Raw genomic sequence first — 24411 nt, 5'->3', positions numbered from 1 at the left:
GATGAGGCCAGAACCTGCAGTCCTACTCCCGAAACCCACCACGTCGGTCCACTTGTGTGATAAACTTCAGACAAATCCCACTGGAGGAGCATTCTACACAGTAACTGATTCCAAACTGCCAAGGTCATCAAAAAAGAGAAAGTCTCAGAAACTGTCACAGCCAGAGAGAGGGGAGGCCTCCTACACTGCTGGTGGGGATGCAAGCTGGTGCGGCCGCTCTGGAAAACAGCGTGGAGGTTCCTCAGAAAGTCGAAAATAGAGCTGCCCTACAACCCAGCAATCGCACTACTGGGTATTTACCCTAAAGATACAAATGTAGTGGGGCGCCTGGGTGGCTCAGTGGGTTAAGCCTCTACCTTCAGCTCAGGTCGTGATCACAGGGTCCGGGGATCGAGCCCCGCATCGGGCTCTCTGCTCAGCGGGGAGCCTGCTTCCCCCTCTCTCTCTCTGCCTCTCTGCCTACTTGTGATCTGTCTGTCAAATAAATAAATAAAATCTTAAAAAAAAAAAAGATACAAATGTAGGGATCCGGAGGGACACGTGCACCCGAATGTTTATAGCAGCAATGTCCACAGTAGCCAAACTATGGAAAGAACCTAGATGTCCATCAACAGATGAGTGGATAAAGAAGATGTGGTGTGTACACGTACACACACACACACACACACACACACACACACACACACACAATGGAATACTATGCAGCCATCAAAAGAAATGAAATCTTGCCATTTGCAACGATGTGGATGGAACTAAAGGGTATTATGCTGAGTGAAATAAGTCAATCAGAGAAAGACAATCATCACATGATCTCCCTGATATGAGGAAGTTGAGGAAAAGACAGAGGATCCTAGGGGAAGGGAGAGAAAAATGAAACAAGATGAAACCAGAGAGGGAGACAAACCATAAGAGACTCTTAATCTCAGGAAACAAACTGAGGGTTGCCGGGGTGGTGGGGGAGGGACAGGGTGGCTGGGTGATGGACATTGGGGAGGGCATGTGCTATGGTGAGTGCTGTGAATTGTGTAAGCCTGATGAGTCACAGACCTGTAGAAACAAATAATATATGTTAATAAAAAAAAACCTGTCACAGTCACAAGGACCCACACACAGCAGCCACCATAAGGAACGTGTTATGCAAGATGTGATGCCCAGAAACTGAACATCAGGTAAAATCTACGGAAATCTGAATAATGTGTCTTCTTCAGCTGATAATGACGATATGTCAATATTGGTTAATAATCTTGAGAACTGTGCTGCACTAACATGTTAATAGGGGAAACTGGCTGTAGGACTGCATTTTTTCTGTAACGCTAAAACTATTCTAAACAATAAAGTTATTTAAGAAAAACCCAAGCAAGGGGAGTCTCGAGGGTCGGGAGGACATGCTCGCGCTCAGAGGGTCTGGCAAGGCCGCCGCCGTCCTGGTGACATCAGTGTGCTGTAGGCGCCTCCTTCCTGGGAGGGCGCATATCCTCCAGGGCACACGTCCCCTCGCCCTCAGGGCCCACAGGCACCTGGCAGTCTGGGCGCTGGCTAAGAAGGTCGTGTGCAGGCTGCCTCCCTGTGGGGCCTTTCTGGACCCCAGGTTTGGAAGCCCAGGAGCTCCACTCTCCCCTGTGCCCCTGCAGGACAGAAGCTGCTGAGACCAGACAGAGCAGCCTGTGTGTGTGTGTGAGTGTGCACATGTGCGGGTGTGCACGTGTGCACGTGTGCACGTGTGTGCACGTGCGGGTGTGCACGTGTGCGCGTGTGTGGCCGCGTGGGGGTGTGTGTGGAATGTGTGGTGTGCGTGTGTGGCTGGACTAGGGGGCACGTGACGTGACCTGTCTCCTGGTTATGGGTCGTCAGACGTCCAGAAGCCGTGTCTGGACAGAAGGGAGGGGCCGCCCCCAACGTGCTGAGCTGGAGGCAGGGCCTGGGTGGGCCTGGGTGGCCGCCTGGGCAGGGGCTGTGTGTTCTGAGTGTGGGGGCGACAGAAGGTCCACCATGAAACCGGGTGGCTGGAGGGGCCCCCTGTGTGCCTCTAGCCCTTCTCCCTTCCTCCTGTTCACATGACAGACCCCTGAGCCTCTGCGGGGCACGGAGCTGCCTGACAAGGACTCCACAGCCCCGTCGACCTCGCAGCCAGGGCCCACCAGGCGACCACCACCCCCGGCTTATGTGGGGACCTCGCCTCTCCCCCTTCCCTCTGACCGGGAAGGGCGATGCCTTGGAAGCCAGTTTGGGGGGTGGCAGGGCAGCACGTGGGCCACCTCACCTCTGGGGCAGAAACAATCCCTGCTTGACCAAGCGACCAGGCGACGGTCCTGGGCACCCTCGTCCCTGCAGCTCCCCCCAGTGGCCTCACGACCAAAGTGCAGAAGAGCCCCGAGGACACGGGGACCCCGTGCTGGGCGGACTGGACTGGGGGATGCTGGACTTCTGTGTACTTGGAGACGGTCCAGGCCGCAGGTGAGTGCTTCCAGGTCCGTCCAGAAAAGAACCCGAGGCCTTGCCCTCCAGGGGAGCTGGGCTTCCCAGTGCCCGGCCTTCTCCCATGGCTGAGTCCGGGGTCTGAAGCTTGACTCCCCCACGCACTCGCTATTTCTGAGGCTCGTTGCCCAGCAGATAGTGTGCCCCATACCGTGGGGCACGTGTCCACACGGTGTGGGGGCGGCTTCCAAGCCGGGGAGCGGTGGCTGTCCTGGAGGCAGGAGGCCCCGGCAAACGTCAGCTCCCCATGGCCTCCGTGAGGCTTGGCAGCCACCGGCAGAGCTGTCATGGCCCGGGGCCGCAGCACACACGCTGTGTGTGAACCGAAGCAGGGGCCTGGGGCTGCCATGGCCACGGCGGGGGGGCAAGGTGAGCACCAAGAACGGACCCTAAACCATGAAAGCATGTGGAACGCACAGAACCCATGAATCCACGAGGAAACGGGAGAAAGAGAACCTAACTTGCCGCCCTCGCAAGCGATGTCTGTCCCAACTCCTCCTTACGCTACAGACTAGGAAACGGGGGGAAACAGAGAGAAAACAGCAGCTTAGTCCAGAAAGCGGCACTACCGGCCTTCCCAGGGGGATGGGAGGCCCAGGCGGTGGGACCCAGGGGGCACGGTGCCCCAGGAGACTCGTCCAGCCTAAGGACGGGGCTGCTCCAGGCAGGAGGCGTGGGCATTGCTAAAACTCAGGTGACAGCCACGCTTGCTGGGGAGGGGGCAGGTGGTGCCGCGCTGGGGTTCCAGAGAGGGTGGGGGCCGTCGCCACGTTATTGGGAGACTGGTCTTGGCATCAGCACCAGTGGCCGGCTGGAGAAAGTCTCAGAGGATGCTGAGATACGACAACGGGGTGTCGAGTCTGAAAGGAAGCGAGCAGAGCCTAGGGGACCGTGGGCCGGCATCTGCGTCACAGGGGCCCCGGCGGCAGGAGGTGAGGAATGTGGCTCCAGGTGCCCGAGTGTGACGAGAGACAGGAATACGAGCGCCAAAGACGTCCTCTCAACTCTAGACCCACACGGGGACACGTTATAATCAGACCTTTGAGACGGAGGGGAGAGGTGACACCAGCGCACATAAGGCCACATATTTCAGACGGTCACCATATTTCAGAAGCCCCAGAGGCCAGAGGGCCGTGGGCCAACGTGTACAAATGACCAAAAGGGAACCACCGTCAGCCAAAACCCTTCTCCAGAAAAACCGTCTTTCCAAAGTGAGAGAAACCAAGACATTTCCAGACGAACAAAAGCTGAGGCCTTACAGGAAATGTGCTCAGAGCCTGGGGGCCGAACGGAGGCCTGGGGAGGTCGTCACCAGAGGCCCCGGTAGAGGCGAGCGCACGGGCGACGGGAAAGCCAGTGTTCTCGTCCCAGTGCTTTAACTGTGGGTTTTGTTCTCTCCACGACTTAGGAGACTGATGCCGCCGCTGCTGCTGCTGCGTCTGTTTTAAGCAGGTATCGGTCTAGAAGCTAATGTTACTGTCACTTTGGTTGGTAACCCACGTTTTGTTTTCTACATAAATTAAGAGACTAATGCGGTCACGACACTGTGAGCTTGTGGTCTTGGACGCACAGTCACAGCCATATAGTGCTGTGACATTGGCACCCGGAAGGGGCAGGCCGAGCTGGGAGGAGCGGACCGTCTGTGCTGTGGCACGAAGCCGCTGTGACTTTGGGATGCGGAATGTAATCCCTTGGTAACGGCTCGGGAAATAGCTACGGATTGTACATGGAAGGAAATGGGAAGGAGTTTAAACATTTGACTCTAAAAACAACCAGCTAACCCCAAAAGAAGACAGTGATGCAGGAAACGAGGGCTGGCAGAATGGAAGTCGGGCCTGTGCACCAGTCCCCCTTGAGAGGGACAGACACTCTGACCCATGCGGCAACATGCATGACTCCTGTCACAGTCACAGAAGGTCACAGAAAGTCACAGGTGGTCACAGGAGACACGTACCGCGGGATCACACTTCCATAGGCACCGAGCGCGTTCAGATCCCTAGAGGCAGGAGGCGAGGAGGTGCCGGTGCCAGAGCGGGGGCAGTGGGGAGCGCCGCCCGAGGACAGAGTTCCAGTCTGGAAGGTGGGAGAGTTCTGGAGAGCATGATGGCTGTGCCTGCCCGTCACGACAGAGCCGTGGACTTGCACGCCACAACCAGTGCCCACGGGGAGCTCCTGCCAGGGACACTGCCGCCGGGGTGGGGCTGCCCGGCCAAGCCCAGCTTGCACACCCGTGACCGTGGGACAACACACTTGCTGCAGTGATCAGCCGCTGCATTTGGGGACGGCTGGTTACATGGCATCACTGCAGGGAGTGCCGACTTCCTCACTCAGGAGGGGCCACGAAGTGGCGGTTTCTGCGAGAGAATGTCCCCCTTTATCCCAGAGACCGGTGGAAGTTCTCTAAGTGTTATGAAGTTGCTGGTTTACGTGCAAGCAGATCAGAAGACAGACAGACAGACAGACGGACAGACCAAGCAAATGTGGCAAACGTCGACACAGATAGGATCCAGGCGCGGATATCCTCTGCTGTTTTTCTGCTTTTCCTTACATTTGAAATTTTTCTTAATTAAAAAAAGATCATGGGGCACCTGGGTGGCTCAGAAGGTTAAGCCTCTGCCTTCAGCTCAGGTCATGGTCTCAGGGTCCTGGGATCGAGCCCCGCATCGGGCTCTCTGCTTAGTAGGGAGCCTGCTTCCCACCCCGCCCTGCCTGCCTCTCTGCCTGCTTGTGATCTCTCTCTGTCAAATAAATAAATAAAATCTTTAAAAAAAAAATCATGACGAGCACTGAGCAGGGCACGGAACACTGCCGAGTCAATGTCCTACCCCTGAAACTAATAGGACCTCGTCTGCCAGCCACGGCTCAGAAATAAAAGTTAAAAATACATAAAAAGATTTTTAAAAGAATCAGTTCCACACAGCAAAGGCAGACAAAATGAAAAGGCGACCTATAGAATGGGAGAAAATACTTGCCATCCAAAATATATGAAGAACTCACACAACTCAATAGTGAAAAAACAAACAGCTCGGTTAAAAATGGCCAGAGGACCTGAACAGACATTTTTCTTTCTTTCTTTCTTTTTTTTTTTTTAAATAGAGAATAAAATTAAATCTGTTCTTATTGATGGGGCGATCAGGTGGGCGATCGCTGGGGACGCAGCCCCTCTCCACACCCAGCACAGGCACAGGCACACGCAAATTACTCAACGTCGCTCACCATCAGGGAAACGCAGGTCAGCCCACGACAAGGCACCACCTTCCAGCTATCAGAATGGCGAGACTCAGAAACGCCAGAAACAACAGGGGTCGGTGAGGACGTGGAGAAGGGGAACCAAACTGGTGCAGCCACTAGGAAAACAGCATGGAGATTCCTCAAAGAGTTAAACACGGAGCTACTCTGCAGTCGGCAACGGCACTTCCGGCAACGCATCCAAAGGAAACGACACCACTAACTCAGAGAGACAGCCGCACCCAGATTCACAGCAGCATCACTCACAAGGACCAACGAGTGTGGACAACCTATGCGTCTGCCAATGGGTGACCAGTCGGATAAAGGCGATCCTGCCATTTGGAGCAGCGTGGATGAGCCTTGAAGGCTCTGTGTGAAGTGAGATGCGGCAGGCAGAGAAAGACAAATGCGGTGTGGCCTCCCTTCCGTGCGGGACCTACAAAACCCAAGCTCACAGATGCGGACGGCAGAGCGGTGGCTGCGGGAGGCAGGGCAGGCGAAACGGGGAAGGTGGCCCTCAGGTGCAAATTTCAGCTATCAGGCCTGGGGACGTGACGCACCCCATGGTGACCATCGTTTAAAAGGGAAATCGAGGGGACCTCACAGAATTGCTGGGAGCCTGGCGTCTCCTGAGAGGAGCCCCAAGGTCTCCTGCGGTCTGGGCTTTCTGGAGTCGGGAGCGCTCACCTGCCCAGGGCTTGGCCCCAGCCTCACGGGGGCTGCATGGGATGGAGGCCGGGACCCGGGACAGACCGTATTGATGCGACCAGGGCCTCCCCAGAGGCGCTGGGTCGGGCGTCTCTGCACTTACCGCACATTTCTTCGTGGAGCACTTCAGCGGAACGGAAAATCCCCCTGTCTGGGCCATAAATGAGACGTTTCCTTCCAGATCTTTGTTGATCTAAAAAATAGAACCCCCCAACCACTGTGACTTTGTAACTTGACCCAGGGACACATGCTGTGGCTCCAGGACCACAGGCTGGAGCTGGGCATCCACACGGTGGCCGGAGGGAGCCTCGCACTGGCCAGGGCCCATTAGATCATTCCAACATGCCCCATTTAGACCCAAGAACAGCACCAGATCACACCTGCTGGCCAGCAAACATCAGGGCAGGCTCGTGATTCTTCCTAACATCAGGAACATGGATGAACATGTTTGGAACTAGAACAGAGGCCTGTGGGACCCCTATGGAGTCCTGTGCGTCCCTCCTCCATCACCACAACAGTGTCTGCAGAGCCTGGGGAGGGGCAGAGACCGGGTTCCCCCCACCACCCACTCACGATGGAGGAAAGTCCCTTCACACCATCTGGTTTCGGAACAGACACTCACCATGGGCTTGAAGGTGACAAGTACTTCGCAGGACATCCCAGCTGACATGGGACCAGGGGGGTCAAAGCTGCAGGCACAACCATCCGTGTGACATGCGATCAGATTGACAGGGAACGTGTGGTTGGGCTGGAATCAGCTGTGCGCAGTAGCCACGGCCCGGAGCAGCCACCGAGCGGGCCTTCTGGACCCCTTCCTGCCCGTCCCAGGCACCGAGCCCCAGGTCCCAGGGCCCAGGACACACTCACGTAACGTGTGCAGAGGGAGGGAGGGGCCAGGTGCCATGGGGTGCACAGCAGTCCCCCCAGGGGACACGTGGGTACCCGCCTGGAGCCAAGGGCAGGATATTAACACCAGTGTGAGGGCCGTGAGCCAGGCAGGGGGCTGGCACTGACCCTGCACACAGCCAGGACCCTTGGAACCCCACTTGCAGTGAAAGATCCCAAGAAAGGGCCCCGGCTTCACAGGGAGACTCGGGGGAGGTCCGCCTGTCTTGGTCTGGAGCCTGAGTGAGGAAAAGAAGCCCCCAGAGACCCCCCTACCGTGGGGTGGGCTACCGTGGGGTGGGCTAGAAATGCACAAGCTAGATTTGATGTGACCCCACAGCACCAGGCAGAACCAAAACTTGTCTGGTGGGAAGGAAGGTTTTTGACGCCACATCACAGAGACCCCCTGGGGGAGGGCAGAGTCCCACTGGTGATAAGATGGGATTCCCTTGCTGGAAAGGACACGTGGACACCAGCGACACACGTGCAGACGGCAGGGCCAGACTCCAAGGGCCTCAGGTAAGAGAACGACTGGACGGTGACTTTAAAAGACGTTCAAATGACCAAGGACAGAAATAGAGAACCACAGACATGGGAAAGGAGCCAGACATGTCTCGAGGCAGCTTCCGGCCTGAGGCAGGGTGCAGGGCTCCTGGAAATGAGAAGTATGGCCACTGACACAATTTCAACAGCCAAGTAGATGCAGAGGGAGAAGGGCCGACTGAGTGTCGGTCTCGAGAACACACCTGGACACCAGCTGGGGAGACGTCCACAGCTGTTCAGAGGTCTGGGTCCTCAGTGAGCCCCAACGTGTCTAAGAAAACCAGCCCAAGCCTGATGTGCCGCGGAGGAGCTTCAGGACCCCGGAGACAAGGACATCTCAAGCAGACCAGAGGGAAGCCAGACACCACACCAAGGTCTGGAGCTTCGGGCTGACACCGACTTGCCAGCAGCGCCACAGGAACCAGAAGATGGGGGGATAACCTCAGGGCAGGACTCCAGCTCCAGCCCCACTGGGGAGTGCTTTGGGTGCTGAGGGAGCAGACCCCGAGTCGGGGCCCCTGGACAACCCCCAGAGACCCACAGACCAGCGCGAAGTACAAGCAGACCACGAGTAAATCCCGTGCCTCCAGCATGACGGCAGGACGGCAGGACAGAATAATGGGGCCGGCAGCCGTTCCCAGCTGGGCTCTGCCCACACAGGCCTTTGCAGATAGCACAAGAGCCTACAACGCTGCCAGAAAGAGAGAAGGGGGAACGCAGATGCCCCGTCTGATCTACAAGCAGCCCCCAGAAGTGGACAGCATGTCCCGCATGGGAGAAGCTGACCAGAGCCCAGGTCAGCGAGCACAGCGCAGGGACAGGCGGTGGGGATGGGCGGTGGGGACCTGCCCTGCACCCATGCGCTCCAGCCAGGAGTCCTAGAGCTGTCCCGGGTCATCGCAGGCCTCCAAATGCATCAACTAAAAGCTGGCAGAAACCAGGCAGAAGCTCTTTTAAAACTGAAGGCAAAATGCTAAGGAGCAGAAGCAGAGAGAGACATCGCCGCGGACACAAGCAGGTCAGCACTAGAGAAAGGAGGGGGGAAGTAAAGCAGGGGAGAAGCAAGTGTTAAGGGGAGCAGGTGGACGTGAAAAGGTCCAACTCACGCACCAGTGGGGCCGTAGAAGAAGGACGTAGAAGCACGGTGACAGAGAGGACACACAAAGACAGCTGGAGGGATAGTCCTGAGGCAGGGATGGCTTTAACCTTCTCACAGAAAAGGCCCAACGACCACCAGGGACATCTTACCCAGAGTGGGCGACACCAAGACATGGACAGGGAAGAAATGGGGGTGCCACAGCCCTGATCACGCAGACAGGGCTGACCTCAGACAGAGCCAGCCCAAGCTGACAGACCGAGCCGCCTCTCAGTGGCAGGCTTTAGCCCAGACCAAGATCGCCTGGGTGTGGGGCAGCAGCTCTGACACACGGGGGACCGCACCGCCCGGGCCGCGCGCCGTGGCCTCTTACTGGATGTGGATGAAGTCCCGGAGATGCTCCTCCACGCCCACCAGCTTGCAGTAGTTAATGGTGTAGGTGGCGTTTGTCAACGTGATCTTTTTCTTGTACACTTTGCCAATATCAAAATCCTGGAAAAACCAGAGAAGTTCTTCTGAGCATGTGGCAGCCTCTCCCCATGTGCCCCGACGCCCGCGTGCTGATGACATGAGGATGGTGGCAGAGACAGAGACAGCATGGGGAGCGTCCTAAGAGACCAGGAACAATTCCTAAGGTCTCCTGACTTAGGAAGGGCCCTCCAGAGACGCAGGGAGAGCAGGGAGAGCGGGAGCGGGACACAGCTCTCTGGGGACCTCGGACAGCGTGGGGCCAGGGCTGGCGCCCGGCTCTGTGTCACGGAGGGGACCGTGTGCCGTCCCAGGGGCCCGCCAGCTCCCTGTCCTGCAGAGCCTGGTGACTGAGACGACGTGTGAGCGCTGACCTCCTCACGTCCCTTTCCAGGGAGGCCGTCGGCTGGGACGAGGGCCCTCCCGGGGCTGCCGTCTGACCCCCCGGCACCCTCAGCACCGGGGGCGGGGGGCGGTAGTGCCGCGTCCCGTCTGCAGCCCAGCGGGCTCTCGGGCTCACCTTGAAGTGGACGAGCCGTGGCTTGCTCTTGAAGGGGCGACCTCGGAACTCGCGCCCGGACACCACCTGCCTGTGGGTCACTCGGCTGCGCAGCTGCTCCACGGTACGGGCCAGGATGTCCTTGTCCATCTTCGTCCCCCCCACAGGCTTCCGGTCCACCTCCTCCTTGGGCACCTGAGGTTCCAGGAAACAGCGGCCGACACTCGAGGACCAGGCCGGGCCCAGCGAGGCACTCTGCTCCCCGCGGCCGAGGGCAGCTCGGTGGCCGCAGAGGTTAGCGGTGCAGAGCCAGGGCCGGAGCAGCCAGGCCGGGACAGCCCGCACCGCCCGGCAAGCCGCTCAGGGAGCCCGGCGATCGTGAGGCCGGTGGTCCCTACTTCAGAGAGAAAGGACGGATGAGAAGAGTAGACCCATGCAGGGTCCCAGCAGATTTCTGGGAAGTAATGGCAGGCCAGAGTTTTCTAGATTTTTGAACAGTTTATTTATTTATCGGTTTTTATTTATTTATTTATTTATTTATTTATTATTTTTTTGGCAGGAGAGCAGCAGAGGGAGAGAATATATATTTTTAAAAAGATCTTATTTATTTATTTATTTTAAAATTTATTTATTTGACGGAGACACAGCAAGAGAGGGGAGTGTGGGAGAGGGAGAAGCAGGCTCCCCGCCGAGCAGGGAGCCCGACATGGGCTCCATCCCAGGACCCTGGGACCACGACTGGAGTCCAAGGTAGATGGTCACCGATCGAGCCCCCCAGGCGCCGCAGGAGAGAGAGAGTCTCAAGCAGGCTCCGTGCTGGCGGTGGGCACCTCAGTGCTCAGAGAGCGTCTGACTCTCGATTGTGGCTCAGGCACTGATCTTGGGGCTGAGAGACGGAGCCCGGGTCAGGCTCCACGCTCAGTGGGAAATCTGCTTGTCCCACCCCCTCTGCCCACGCCCCACACCCCAGCCATGCTCTCTCTTTCTTACTCTCTCACATAAATAAATAAATCTTAAAAAAAAAATAAAGAGCTAATGTCTCAGTAGCAACAGAGCAAAATAAAAAAAAAGACACAGAGGCTTAACTGATTGAGCTACCCAGATACCCCAGTTTCCTAGATTTTTAAGCTTTTTTAAAAAAGATTTTATTTATGTTGAACTAATTAGGACAGGGTCAATGAAGATTGTCTCGTGGACATTCTTTTAAACATCTTCCAAAGGGCCATGTTCCCATTAATTCTTAGCCTTGCGATGACCACTGAAGCTGTGAACTTAAAGGTTCTCTGGTTCTGTTCTCTGGCCCAGCTGCTCCGTTGTGCCTGCAGTAATATTTTGAGAAATTTTGTGAAATATCTGTATCTGTTGAAATCCAGAAACACTATATCTTAAAAATTTCTCTGACCTTTGAGGATGGCAACTCTGTCAAAAATAAATAAATAAAACAAACGAAAAAAAAGATTTTATTTATTTACTTGACAGAGAGAGAGACAGCACAACCAGGAGGAACGCCAGTTTCCTAGATTTTTAAATCAGGCCAAGAGGAAGGTTTTGAAATGTGCAGCAGGGAGCGGCACAAATAACACTGTCCCCCTGGGCGACGGGAGTGACGGGCACCGGGCTCAGTCTGTGGCCTTGGCTCCAGGCCAGCAGGCGCCCCGCATTTCCAACCTCAGGTCCCAGAAGCAGGAAGCGCTCACCTGGTACGGCTTGTAGTCTTCCTTCCAGAGCCCGGGGATCTCCGGCTCGGCCAGCGTGTCATCTTCCCAGCTGGTGTTCCCAGGGTCTCCCTGGACGGACTCACTGGAAATGGCTTCCAGTAACTGTGAGGCTCTGGGGTGTGTGGCCCCGTCGCCATCCTGTTGTTGGGGAAGAGAATGTGGTAACTGATTACAGAAAATAGGGATGCTACAGATCAGCGAGAAGAAAATAACCCTCACAGAGAGCCCCCTGGGGCTTACCTGGGGACTGGAACACAGTTTGTTTTGTAACTTTTCCCATTTAAAATGTAAGTATCTTTATACAGCATTAAATCCTTTTCTCCAACACCCACAAAAGAATCCATAAGACACCTACTGGTATCTTCTCAGCAACCCTTAGTTTTGCATGATTTCTAATTTTTGCTCCTATGAAATACACCCTGGAAAAGGCCTTCATGGCTACCCCTCGGAGGACGCCTGGTCCTGGGACTGGGCTTCCGTGGGGCCTGGGCACAGCCTCCCTCCAGGGCTCCCAGTGTGGACGGGCAGGGAAGGCTCCTGGGGCAGCGGCTGGAGACTCCGGCCAGGGGGCCAGAGGGAGGAGGCAGCAGGGAGGAAGGCCCGGAGGTGAGCTGGCTCAGTGTGGACACGGGGCTGGGAGTCAGGAGAAGACTGAAGACCACCTCGGGGCAGAGTGAAGTCCCCACAGAGGCCGAGGGCAGTGCCCCGAGGGGCTTTTGGCGGCCGTGCGTTGGTTGGAGCCAGCACCCCGGACTTCGAGGTTTTGGGGTATACAAGGGCAGAAGTGCTGCACTGGGCTCAGGTGGGTGTCCGCATGTCCCTGCCCCACACCCCCAAAGACAGGTCAATAGGTCACCTGCCCGGGGGCTGGCCAGAGTTGGCCCTCGGTAGGGATGCCGGCGTGAAGGGATGAGGGCGTGCACGAGAGGGAGGATGCAGGAGTCTGAGGCACAAACGCCCCCTGGGCCGGGACTGGCCTCTGCTCGTTGGCCTGTCTCAGTTACATAGGGACAGGTCAGGCGACCTGAGCCACCATGTTGCAGGCGACGCCCCCTGCAGTGGAGTCCCCAGAGGGTGGCTCCCATGTGGATGGGGCACCAGAGACCTGGGTCTGTCTGTGTGCCTGTGGCATCGCCTAGGAAAAGACAGCTTTCTGGTGGGCGCCTTGCGCCCTACCTGCTGCGGAGAGGACACGCCGGCCCCCATGGGGTCCCCCAGCAAGGACAGCCTGAGGAAGAGCACGCTGGAGACATCCTGGGGCAGGACGGGCAGTTTCTTCTGTCGGATCTTAGCTGGACGGGTTGATACAATGACTCCAGGGCCCGGGCCCTCGGGTCATCTGTCCGCTCCCCTGGAGGTGCGCACGTTTGACTGGCAAGGGCTCCCGGCTCACCAGCAGGTGACAGGAAGGGACTGCTGTGTCCCTCTCTTCACAGACGTCCGTGACGTAATTCCACGTCTTTTCCCGCAGAGTCGGCCGGCCCCGGGCTTTGGCAGGGGATGACTGTTTCCTCTTCCTGCCCTCTTCCTTGGCCGCCTCTTTCAGAATCCGACCGACGATCTCTTGCTTTCTGAGCCTCTGCTCTTCCTCGAAGGTGCTGTGGGAAAACACCGTGTGGGCCCAGAGCGGGCGAGATGCACGGTTCGATCAGCTTCAGGGGTGGGGGGCTGTGGGGGCAGGCGGCCCTGGCTCAGCACAGTGACCCTCAGAAGCCGTTTCCGCAGGGACCCAGGTCTAGCCCCTGGGCACAGGGTTGCAAGGAACTGGTCCTGGCTCGAGCCCCTGGCTCCTGAGGGAGCAGATGAGGCCAGGAGGGCTGCCAGGCTGGAGACCCAGGACTTGAAATTCCGGCCCAGCCTGGCCTAGGCCCAGGCCCCACAATCAACCTGACCCCACAAGTGCGGCCTCTGCCCTTGGCTTCCAGGTCGGCGGCTGGGGCACACCCACTGAGGCACAAAGCAAGGCCACACTCACTCATCCCCACTCCTCCCCCCGGCTCTCCCTGTGCCAGGCCTGTGCCAGACGGCGGGGGCTCGGGGGGCTCGGTGGAGCTGTCCCAGGGAGCCTGTAGTGGGGTGGGGTGACGGCAAAGCTCCTGTGGTGACACTCAGGGCACAGGGACTCCCAGACTGGAGATGCTGTCCCCAGGGAGACAACCAAGAGGCCACCCCTGGGTAGACCCTAACAGTGGCCATGATGGGTTGGGGGTTGGGGGGCTGGTAGTGGGAGAAGGGACACGCCCCGCAGGAGGTGCGCAGGGGCAGAACACTGATCTTGGGATCTTGGGACGCGCACTCCTGCGGGGGGCTTGGGGGCGGGAAGCAGGGAGGGGGCAGCCTGGGGGACGAGGTACGGGGACCCCATAGGGCTGAGGGGGTCTCAGGGGGAATGACAAGGATGCAGGATAGTGAGGAGGCTCAGCACCGAGTGCCCTTTCGGAGGAAATCAGAAAGGGGAGCCCAGGAGGGTGAGCCCAGGCTGCCCAGAGCCCCCAAGAGGAGGGTCATGGGCCACCCAGAGACAGGGAGAGCGAGCCACTCTGGGGACTCAGAGCAGCTCTTGAGAAACCGGGAAACCAGGCCAGGAGCCTGAGGAGGGCTGCGCTGGGGAGACAGGGCGGGAAGGCTCTGGGGCCCGGGGGAGGCCCATGAGCTGGGGTCTGGGGAGCGGGGTATGGCGGGAGGGCTGGAGCCCCCATGCGAGGGGGAAGCCCAGGGAGGGAAGCAGCCCCCCTGACTGGGCTGGCCCAGGGGCCCCTCCCCCGGAGCACGCCTCGCACTCACCGGTTCTGGGCTTCCAGCTCCTGGCACCTGCGTTGATGGAAAAGGTGTTTGAAGGCGTCCCCACCTTGGGCCAGAAGCACCTCCTTCTCGGTCTGGGCCTTCTGCTCCGCCAGCTCCGCCTTCGCCTGGCTCCATGCTTGAAATTTCCGGAGCGTCTCCTTGGGAACAGAGAGCATCGGCACACGCATGTGCACACACACCCCGGAACTTTCTGTTTCACGGGCGAAGTTAAATTAGCTCCGAGATTCCTGAAGAGAAGTTTGCAGAGCCCCACCCCCTCCCCTGCCCCCTGCTCACCTACTGACCCTCCCTCCTCAAGACCCTCAGGGGCTTCCCGCAGCCTGAGGGCGCCGTCTGCTGTCTTCTGCTGGCCTCTGCCCCCTGGCTCGCTCTTGGCCTCCCTGGGTTTCCCGCCAAGAGGCCTGCTCTCTCTTGCCTCTAAGCCTTGGCAAATGCTGGTCCCCTTCTTCCCCTCTCCACATTCCAGGCCCGACTGCCATACCCGAGGCCCCTGGGGGTGTCGCTTCCTCCAGCGAGATCCTGGACCCCTGCCCACGACCTCAGGGAGCCCTGGTCCTCCTGGAGCCTTGTCGCCTTGTCATCACTCCTCCCACAGACCAGGCCCCCTGAGGACAGGTCGGGGGGCTTTCTTCCTGCCCAGCTAGGACCTGGCTAGGGCCAGCACAGACCTGGGGACAACAAATCCTTGGGGGAGCGACTGAGTGGGGAGTCTGAGGACATGGGACCCCCGTCTGGAGGAGCGGGGACTCAGGAAGACGGGCAGGGCGGGCCAAGCGGTGCGCAGGTGTGGAGCCCTGCCCGGAAGGACACACGCCTGCCTGGACGGGCTCCTGGAGGGTTGCGTGGGGCCCTGAGGGTGTCGGGGGGCTCTCAGGCTGTCCCTCCGGGGATGACGGCCGTGAGCCGGGCGCCTACCCTGTTGGCTGTGACGCTGTTCTTCAGGGCCAGGACCGCGTCCATGCGCCTCCTCGTGTGTGCCCGGGCCTCCTTCTCCTCCTGCTCCTCCTGCTCCCGAAATCTGCGGGAAGGCGCATTTTTCACCAGAAGGACCAAAATCTCATTGATGCGCGAGAACAAGACCAGAAGGAGCCTGGGGGCTGGTCATGTGCACCAGGGAAATAATGGAACGTGGAGGCACGGAAGACACAGCACAGTGCTGCGCGGGGCGCCCGTCACGAGGACACGGGGAAACACGCCTCCCGGGACTGGAGGCTCCCGCCGCCTCGTGGGAGGTCCTCTTCTGAGAACAAGCAGGTGATCAGCTCAAAACTAAGAACACAGTTTTATTATTTTTTAACAGTAAGGTGATGATTTAATAATAAAATTGGGGAATTTTAAAACAAAAACAAAGGATCCATTCTTCTATTTCTCCTCTGGGGTATCGATGGGGAGAGTCTGAAAATGCTACCTTCTCAGGGAAGCCTTCAAGAATTTCACTGCCGTCTTGCGATTCCTCTGGGCGTCTTCCACCAGCTTCTGGTGCCTGAGCCCGTGCTCCTTCTGGAGGTACATGGACTTCCTGCTGTGACACAGGGCAGTGGGAACAGACACGCGTGAGCCTCAGCTCTGCAGGGCCCACACCCACCTGGGGAACAGGTGTCCCGAAGGGCCGGGCTGGCAGCACCTGTGTGCTCGTGCCAAAGGCGAGGGCCAAGATGGGGACACGGGCACAGCGGGCACCACGGGCAGGACCAGGACCCAGCTGGGGGGGAGGGGTGGCTGAGGACCCTGTGAGTGACGGGGGCTTGGTTCCCAGAGCAATCGGGCAGTGAACTGGTTGGGACGGGCAGGGGAAGAGTCTCGAGGACTTCGGGTAAGGAGTTGGGAGCTGTGCCCAGGCAGTGGGGTGTTCCCTTCACAGTGGGATGGGGCCATGGCACACGTGCGGACGTGCCCTGCCCCGCTCAGGAGCCTGGCCCAACGGGAGGCCCCCGCACCCCGGGGACTGAGGGTCTGAGCCCTTGGGAGCAGCCAAAGGAGGAAAGGGAAGGAAAGGTGGGTGTCGGGTCCAGGAGGGGGAGGGGTGGCGCCGAGGAGCACTCCAGCCGGGCCATGGGCCGGGGCAGGGCTCAGCGGGGACAAGCCAGTCTCTCCGGAGCCCCCAAGCCCCGCGGGTCCTCACCACCCACCTCACCCTCAGCAGCCGGTTCCGCTCAGCCTTCTCCGCGGCCTCCTCCTCCCTGCGGAGCTGCTTGGCCGCCTGCTCCCGGAGGCACTTCCTGCCGGCCTCCTCCTCCTCCAGGGCAGACTTCTGGGCATCCTCGAGCTGTCTCTCCTGGATGGCCATGTGCCACATGCTGCTCCTTCAAACAAGAGACACTTCTGTTTGTGTCGGTGAAGGTGTGGGAGACCTGGGCCCGTACCCTCTGTGGAGTGTCCACTCCAGGGGTCTGCGAGGGCCTGGACAGCCAGTTTTGACAAACACCGATGAAGGTCAGCTCGTCCTCCTGGGAGCCCTCTGGGCCTGCAGCTGCTGGAGAGTGAGGCTCCCGCTTCACCTCAGCACCTGTGGCCCCTGCCCTGCTTGAACCTGGATCGCCACCTGGATGGCCCATGGGCACCGACCTGCACCGGCCCCCACCTGGTCCGAGGACGGGATGGCACCCTGAAATAGGCCGGGGGCACAGGTGGGAGACACTGCCCTTGAAGGGGGCTCCCTGTGGCACTGGGACATGGAGGGGAGGGGGGCTGGGGTTCTGGGGGTTTCTGGGCTCTGGGCACGGACGGGTGGCAGGAATGTTTGGCTGATTGATTATGGGGTCCCTAGGCTTGAAATAGATGGGGGTTTCACTAAGGTCCCACTTTCTCCAAATAACCAGCATGGTCAGTCAGAGAGAAGTAACCGTGACAGGAAGGTCAGAGGGCCAGACACATGCGGGAGGCTTTGGGGAAGCACACAGACTCGGCCCCTCGGGCTAAGCGCCCAGTCCAGCCACAGCAGAGGGCCGGCCAGGCCCCACTCTGCACACGCCCTTCACGACCCAGACGGTCCTGCCCCGAGCCAGGCACGGCGGTCTGTGCTCTGGGGAGCAGCCGCTTTCTCTGGACACAGGGCTTCCTTCTTCACCTGCGTCCCTGTCACTGCTGCGATTCTCTGAGAAGCACAGTCGCTCAGCTCACCGTGCGCCACTGTGACGCCCACGCGATGGCATCATTTCAGAGACGGAAGTGCCCAGGTGAGGAGAAGGCTCAGTTCCCCACGTGCCAGGCGCCTGCGGGCTCGGCAGCTGGTTCTGCCAACACCACGTCTGGACGCCAACTTGAGACTCAACACGAGGTGGCCGGTTCCCAAGGCGACAGCCCGTGACCCTGCGTCCCATATGCATACCCTGAGCACCGGCCCCCACCTGGCCTCTGTTGATCCAAATGTGGCAGAAGGGACGGCACGCCACTTCTGAGATGACACCGGGGCTTTCGGTTTGCTACTTCCCCTCCCCCCCAACATTGCTCACCTGGGGGGCTCAGTGTCCTGCTCTGAGAAGCCCTAGGAGGAGGCCTCTGTTGGGGAGAACTAAGTGGGCCTGGAAGCTGATCCCCCAGCCAGCCCAGTGAGCCTCCAGACGACACTGCCTGGGCTGCCATCCTTAGGGGAGACCTTGAGTCAGAACCACTCAGCCACACTGCTCCTGGCTTCCCGACCCTCTAGGAAGGCTGAGAGAACGCTTGTCCCGCCCAACCGTGGACGCACCGGGTGCCGCTATGCACAAGAGCACAGCACCCGGACCCCGGCCACGCACAGGAGCGCGGGTCACCCGGACCCCGGCCACACACAGGAGCGCAGATGGATCTGGGAATCTGACAAGGCAGGACCATAGCTTTTCTGTGGCTCTGGTGACGATGACTGCCCAGCTGGGTGCTGGTTGGTGAGCCCTGCCCTTGGGGCCAACTGTCAAGCAAGGGCCATGTAAATGCCTTCATCCTCTCTGGCTTGCTCACAGAAGGATCCACCATCCAGCCCACCTTTCTCTCCTTCCCTCCTCTCTCTAGATTATGGGGAGGGGGCTGTGCTTTAGCCCACAGGAGCCGGGGATCAGGCTGGACCGCGCTGAGCTTCCAGGAGGGAGGGGTTCCAGACTGATCCCCGGCCCCGAGACTTGCTGGGGGCCGTCATGGTTCTTCCAGCAGAGGTGTGGCCTGCGGCCGACGCCCTGTCCTGGTCCTCTCTGTGCCTTCCTGCGTGTTTCCCAGAGGCCACTTGGCCAGCGCTCGGGGGAGAGGGCCCCTATGCAGGCGGAGCAGGGCACGAGGGACAAGAGAGCTCTGACCCCTCCTAGGTCCCTTTCTTGCTTCAACGAGCTAGAGGCAAAGCTGATATTTGCAATCTGGTCTGCAAAACACTGGGGACAACGCAACACTCTCTCTTCTGGCAGAGCCTTCACAAAGGTTGTGAAACACTTAAAAAAATGTTTTTTAACAGAAAGGAAGAGTGCGAGCGGGGGTGGAGGGCGGAGGGAGAAGGAGGGAGCATGTCAGCCGGACCCCCACTGAGTGCAGAGCCTGGGGCAGGCTCCCTCTCAGCCCTGAGATCACGACCTGAGCCCATGGCTTAGCTGACTGAGCCGCCCGGGGCATCCCTGAAACACTTGTGTGAAACGGTGCTGGCAGCTCTGTTAGCACAGGGCAGGAAAGGGGGACGGAAAAGCAGATTTCACAGGTCTCCTAATGTAAACAAACATGGACAAAGTGGGAAACATTTCAAAAAACGTGAAGTCTTGTCCTTTCAATGACTGAACGAGTTCCTTCCAGGTTCGGGGCAGTTAGAGGTCAAGCTCGGTGGCTCCCGCCTGCCCCGCCCGCGCCACACTCACTCGTCCTTCTGCAGCAGCTCCCTGATCTGCGCCTGCAGGACTCGCTCAGCGTCCAGCTCCCTGCAGAGGCGTCTGGACACCGCCTGGAGGCGGCCCACGGCTGCACTGCTGAGACACAGGGGCAGGGGAGCACGGGAGGCAGGGGGCGGTGGCCTGGCCCCGAGACTCCCCCGTAGCCGCCCCCCGCCAGGGCTGCCTTCTCCTGGCCTTTTCATCTTCCTGAGAGAAACCTGTCCAAACCCGCCAGCGGGGACGGCAATGGGTGCGACGTCCTGTGGCCACTGCTGGCTGCTTGGCCAGTCATAGAACTTGCCAGACAACCTGCCCGGATCACACCATGGCCCACTCTCCCCCAGCGCCGGGGGCTGGCTCCCGTGGCTCCAGCCTGTCCGAACTGCAGGCCCACTCAGATCCAGGAAGGATCCGGCGCCCCCGCCCCAGGACCGCGAGCAGCCGGGTGGCCAAAAAGCCAGTGGGAGACTCTCGGTTCTAAGCCCACTCCGCGTCCTCTCCGGTCATTCCCCGCTTGCATGCTGGAGTTGGGGCCGGCCCAGCGCGCCGCCCAGTTGTCCCAACCCCTGGTGTGTTCTGACATAATGACAGGGACACTATGATAAATGGGGTAGCCAATGGGGCTGCCTTGTGGGAAGAGCCTAGGATGACGCTGGCCACAGGACTTGGCTGTGTGGATACCGTGATCAGGACCCTAGATGCGGACCGTTGGGGAGGGGTTGTGAGTTGCTGGTTGGTCCGGGCATCGTTTCCGGACGCCTGGCCTGCTGTGTCCACAGAATCAGGAGGATTTCAAAATCCTACAGAAGAGCCTGTCTCCCTGCAGGGGCTGGGCTGCAGGCTGCCCAAAGCTGCTGCTCCAAGCACTAGCTGGCTCCTAGCCCTGTCTGTGCTGTGGCCCCTGGAACCCCAGCACCTAGTGGCCAGGAGCCCCATCAGCCCTCCCGGGGCCAGTGGGTCTGGCGCTGTGGCGGCTTCTCGTCCCTCTCCCGCAGCAAGTGGGGCAGCTGCCCTCAGGCTCCAGCTCAGAGCGCCGGGACCGAAGTCCCATGGCGTCCCTTCTTAGCAGGGTGACCCTGGGCAGGTCACCTAGTGTCCCCAAGTCTCTCCAAGGGCTGCTACGAAATGACGGGGCTGAAGCGCGTGGATGCCATCTGGCTCCCAGGGGCACTTGGCGCATCTGCGGACGCCAGCCCCGTGTGTGTGCGGAGCTCCAAGCCGGTGTGTCTGTGCAGCAGCCACGCAGACACCGGATCCCCTTGCCTGCCCTGCCCCCTAGTTTCGGTAGAGGCACCACCTGCCTGGGTGTTCAAGGCAAAGCCAGTCCTGACGTTTCTTCCCTGAAGCCCGCTGGTACCCCTGCCCTGTCCCCACAGAGTGGCCCCTCTGTTGGGAGCTCCTGGACTTCGCACATCCCCACCCCCCAGAATGTTCTTTCCTGGTCACTGCAGGGAAGTTGTTTTTGTCATCAGGTCCTAGCCTGGAGATAACTTCTCAGGAGGGCTCCCTGGCCACATGCCTCAAAGTGGTCACCTTTCCTAACCTCATGGCCACCAGCTTTCTTGTCCTCGTGATCACCGGTTTCTTTGTTTCCATTTTGGGTTGTGTCTGTTTCCCACACCCGAGGGCAGCTAGTCTGCTTCCTCGAGCACCTGCAGGCCACAGGTGTTAGCACAGATCCTGGATGGCGTGGGACTAGGTTGAGCCCTGACCGCCTGCCTCCCTCAGCGCCCCAGGCAGATGACCTACGTGTTGTTGGCCTTTCTTTCTGCAGCCGTCTCGGCCGCCACGCTCGCCTGCTGTTTGGTGATGAGTTCCATCCTCTGACGGCAAGCACGCAGCTCTCCTCTGAAAGTAAGCCAGAATCTGGATGAATGGCTCTCCAGAGTGCGGTCTCTCCGCAAGCTCTCCCCAGGTGCCTCTGACTGTTCCCCATCTTCAGAAAACGACAGTGGGGTTCAGGGCAGAGTGGGGCCTTCCCCTCCAGCTCCCCTTGCCTGGGCTGGGGACACGGTCATCCGCCCCCCTCGCCCAGGCCAGGGGCTGAGGTCACATCATCTTTCCGGGGATTTCTCTCCCACAATCAGGTTGCATGATCACGGTGTTGGACATCTGGTTTCTGAAAACCATCTGGGTGACCTCAGCCCAAATGAGAATGAGCATGAAGCGACAGAAAGGAATGAGCTCAGGCATGTCAAGGGCATGGGGGAGAGCCCTGGGGGCTGTGCACAGGGGGCACAGCTGTAGCCCCTCCTCGGTGATCCAGAACTCACAGACCCATCAGGACCACCAACCAGTGTGTGGGCCCGGACTGATCCCGACTCAAAATTCTAGTTCCTGTGATTAGCACAACCAAAGCAGCTCCAAACCACGTCCCGGGGACGAGCAGGACGGGCGTGCAGTGTGGCGAGAACTCCGTCTCCTTAGGGGAAGTAACCGAGCGGAGGTTCTGCACAGGATGTTTCTGTGTTTTTAGTATTTAGGAGTAAAGTATTGCGATTTCCGCAGTTTGCTTGCCACCCGCTGAGCAAAAAGAAATCCCATGAACGGAGAAAGGTGACCGGAGAAGGCGATCCGCGGTGCAGAGCGACAGCTACACCCATGCCCCAAAGTTTCCAACTTTTCCGCAGGTTCCAACTTTTCTGCACAGACACCCGGGGAGCACGCGGAAGCGCGAGGGGCCTGCGGAGCGGGAGGGGCCTGCAGGGGCGGCGCCGGCCACCGGAGGGCAAGCCCCGTGCAGGCAGGCGCCGACCCCGCCGAGGCCCGGCGGGAACAGAGAGGGCAGCCTCTGCAGCTGCACGCGACCGCCCAGGAGGCAGGAGGAAGTCTGTCCATCAAGGACGGCCAGGGTCCGGCTGTGGGGACTGCGAGGCCGGCGGGGTCAGAGGGCTGGGCCGGCGGGGTCAGAGGGCTGGGCCGACGCCTCCCGGAACGAGGGTTGCCCCGCCCACCGCCGCTCACCCCGCCCCCCACTGCTCGCCACGCCCACCACAGCTCCCTCCCCACAGCCCCCGCCCACCGCTTGTCCCGCCCACCGCTCACCACGCCCACCACCTCTCCCCGCCCCCCAACCCAGCTCTCCCCGCCCACCATCGGTGGCTCCACCCACCACTCCCCGAGCCCGGGGCCGCCCTGCCCCGCCCACCACCACTTTCTCCCCATGGCCCCACCCATCACCTCTCGCCCCGCCCATCACTCGCCACGCGCCGTTACTCCCCCCCAGCTCCGCCCCCCCCTTGGTTTTCTTTTTAAATTTATTTGAGGGAGAGAGAAAATAAGGGGGCGGGGTGGGCGGAGGGTCAGAGGGAGAGGACGAGGCAGCCTCCCGCTGAGCGCCCAGCACCCAGCGGGCGGCCCGGGAGCAGGTGGCGGGCGGGTCCCTGGGCCCGTGGGGGACGATCCTAGGACCCCGGCACCACGCCCTCCCCCGAGGAGCGGCCCGAGCGTCCCTCACCTGGTCCTCCGGACGCCAAGCTCCTTCTCCCGGCGCAGCTCCTCTAGGCGGCTCGGGGTCCCCCGCAGCCGGCCGGCCCGCGGTCCGTCGGGGGGGGCCGCCGTCGTGTCCCGGGCGCCGGCGCCAGCCTTGTGCCCCTGCTCGGGGCTTAACGCGGAAAGGCCGCCGGCTGGCCTCGCAGCGCGGCCCCCCCCTCCCCGGGCTCCGGCGCTGCGGGGAGGCCGCCCCCCCCTCCCCCGGCTCCGGCGCTGCGGGGAGGCCGCCCCCACCCCTCCCCCGGCTCCGGCGCTGCGGGGAGGCCGCCCCGCCCCTCCCCCGGCTCCGGCGCTGCGGGGAGGCCGCCCCCGCCCCTCCCCCGGCTCTCACCGGGGCCGTCGCGCGCCGGCTCCCGCCCCCGCTTCTGGAGGAGGAAATTCAACCGCCAACTCCGGGGCCTCTCGTTTGTCTCCTTCTAGAAGTCGAGGCAAGAGAAAACACAAAGAGCAGAGAGAGTCATTCAGGCCCGAGGCCCTGGGGTGAACCCGGCGGACACAGAAGCTGATGGTGTCTCAGAGCAACGGCTGTCGCGGTGTGGCCCGGGGAACCCCGGTGGGAACGCCACAAACCCTTGCAGAGCGTCTGCAGAATCAAAACCCATTCCCCTAACAACGCTACCACATCATTCGCCTTCTTCGTTCTCATTTCATAAGTGTACAGCGGAGTTTTCCGAAACGTCTCATGATACATAGTATCACAACAGGCTAACAGAGATGCGCATGTGAGAATCCGCCGTCTTCTGACGGACCAGATTCTTTGTTACATATAACGGGTTCGGTTTTGCTAATTTAAGTGAATAAATACAAAAAAATTTCCAGCTTGAATATTTAATATGGTAAATATTAAAAGATATGATCAACATAAAAGCTCTTTGGGTCTTCAAGAATTTTTAAGAATGTAAAGGGATTCTCTGACAGAAAAGTTTAAGAAATATTGTCTTAAAGAATCTCTGTAGCCTTTCAGCAAAACATGGCCAATGGAACCATCCAATAGCATGTATCACCACTCCTTCATTACCTCTCAGTGGAAATAAGAGGAACTAAAAAAGGCATCAATGCAAATCACAGGGAACATGGGAAAGAGAGTGGACAAGAAAACTCTACACAATTTTAGAAGATGGAAAGTTGGGTACTGATTTACCTCACCATATCCCACCATACTCACCTCACAACTCCTCACCTTACCATACCTCATCTCACCTCAACTAACCTTACCATACCATACCTGACATCACCATACCTACCTCACCTCACCTCACCATACCTCACTAATCTCACCTCAACTTACCTCACCTCACTACACCACACCTCACCTTATCTCACCACACCTCATCTTACCTCACCATACCTTACCTCAGTATCACCACACCTTACCTCACTTCACCAAACCTCACCTTATCCCTCAGTTCACCTTACCTTGGTTCATCTCACCTCATCTCACCATACCTTACCTCATATCGCTACGCCTCACCTAATACCACTTCAGGTCACCTCACATCAACACGCTTCACCTCACCTCACCACGATCCACCACAACTCACCTTATCTCACCATACCATACTTCACAACAACTCACTTCATCCTACCACATCTCATTATACCTCACTTAACCTCACAACACCATACCTCACCTAAACTCCTTACCTCACTGTACCACACCTCACCTCATCTCAC

At 59.3% G+C, this 24411-nt stretch overlaps 1 protein-coding gene across 1 annotated transcript in view; it reads right to left on the bottom strand.

Moving 5' to 3' along the window:
- CFAP74 (cilia and flagella associated protein 74) overlaps positions 1-24193 on the bottom strand; it is a gene marked incomplete at both ends in the record, with an annotated part of 49622 nt that extends 25429 nt beyond the window's left edge. Inside the window, 15 exons of the mRNA XM_080801756.1 lie at positions 6515-6604; positions 7034-7100; positions 9309-9427; positions 9924-10097; positions 11600-11758; positions 13014-13218; positions 14405-14562; positions 15341-15443; positions 15834-15944; positions 16555-16728; positions 19234-19341; positions 20995-21093; positions 21900-22112; positions 22703-22849; positions 24189-24193. Of these exons, the coding sequence (XP_080657882.1) occupies positions 6515-6604; positions 7034-7100; positions 9309-9427; positions 9924-10097; positions 11600-11758; positions 13014-13218; positions 14405-14562; positions 15341-15443; positions 15834-15944; positions 16555-16728; positions 19234-19341; positions 20995-21093; positions 21900-22112; positions 22703-22849; positions 24189-24193 (1932 nt within the window). The remainder of the gene's footprint in view (positions 1-6514; positions 6605-7033; positions 7101-9308; positions 9428-9923; positions 10098-11599; positions 11759-13013; positions 13219-14404; positions 14563-15340; positions 15444-15833; positions 15945-16554; positions 16729-19233; positions 19342-20994; positions 21094-21899; positions 22113-22702; positions 22850-24188) is intronic.
- Positions 24194-24411: the final 218 nt, after the last annotated feature.

Source organism: Martes martes (assembly GCF_963455335.1).
Source record: "Martes martes genome assembly, chromosome: 4".
In the NCBI taxonomy this organism is placed as follows: Eukaryota; Metazoa; Chordata; class Mammalia; order Carnivora; family Mustelidae; genus Martes; species Martes martes.
This window is presented reverse-complemented; position numbering and strand designations above follow the sequence as displayed.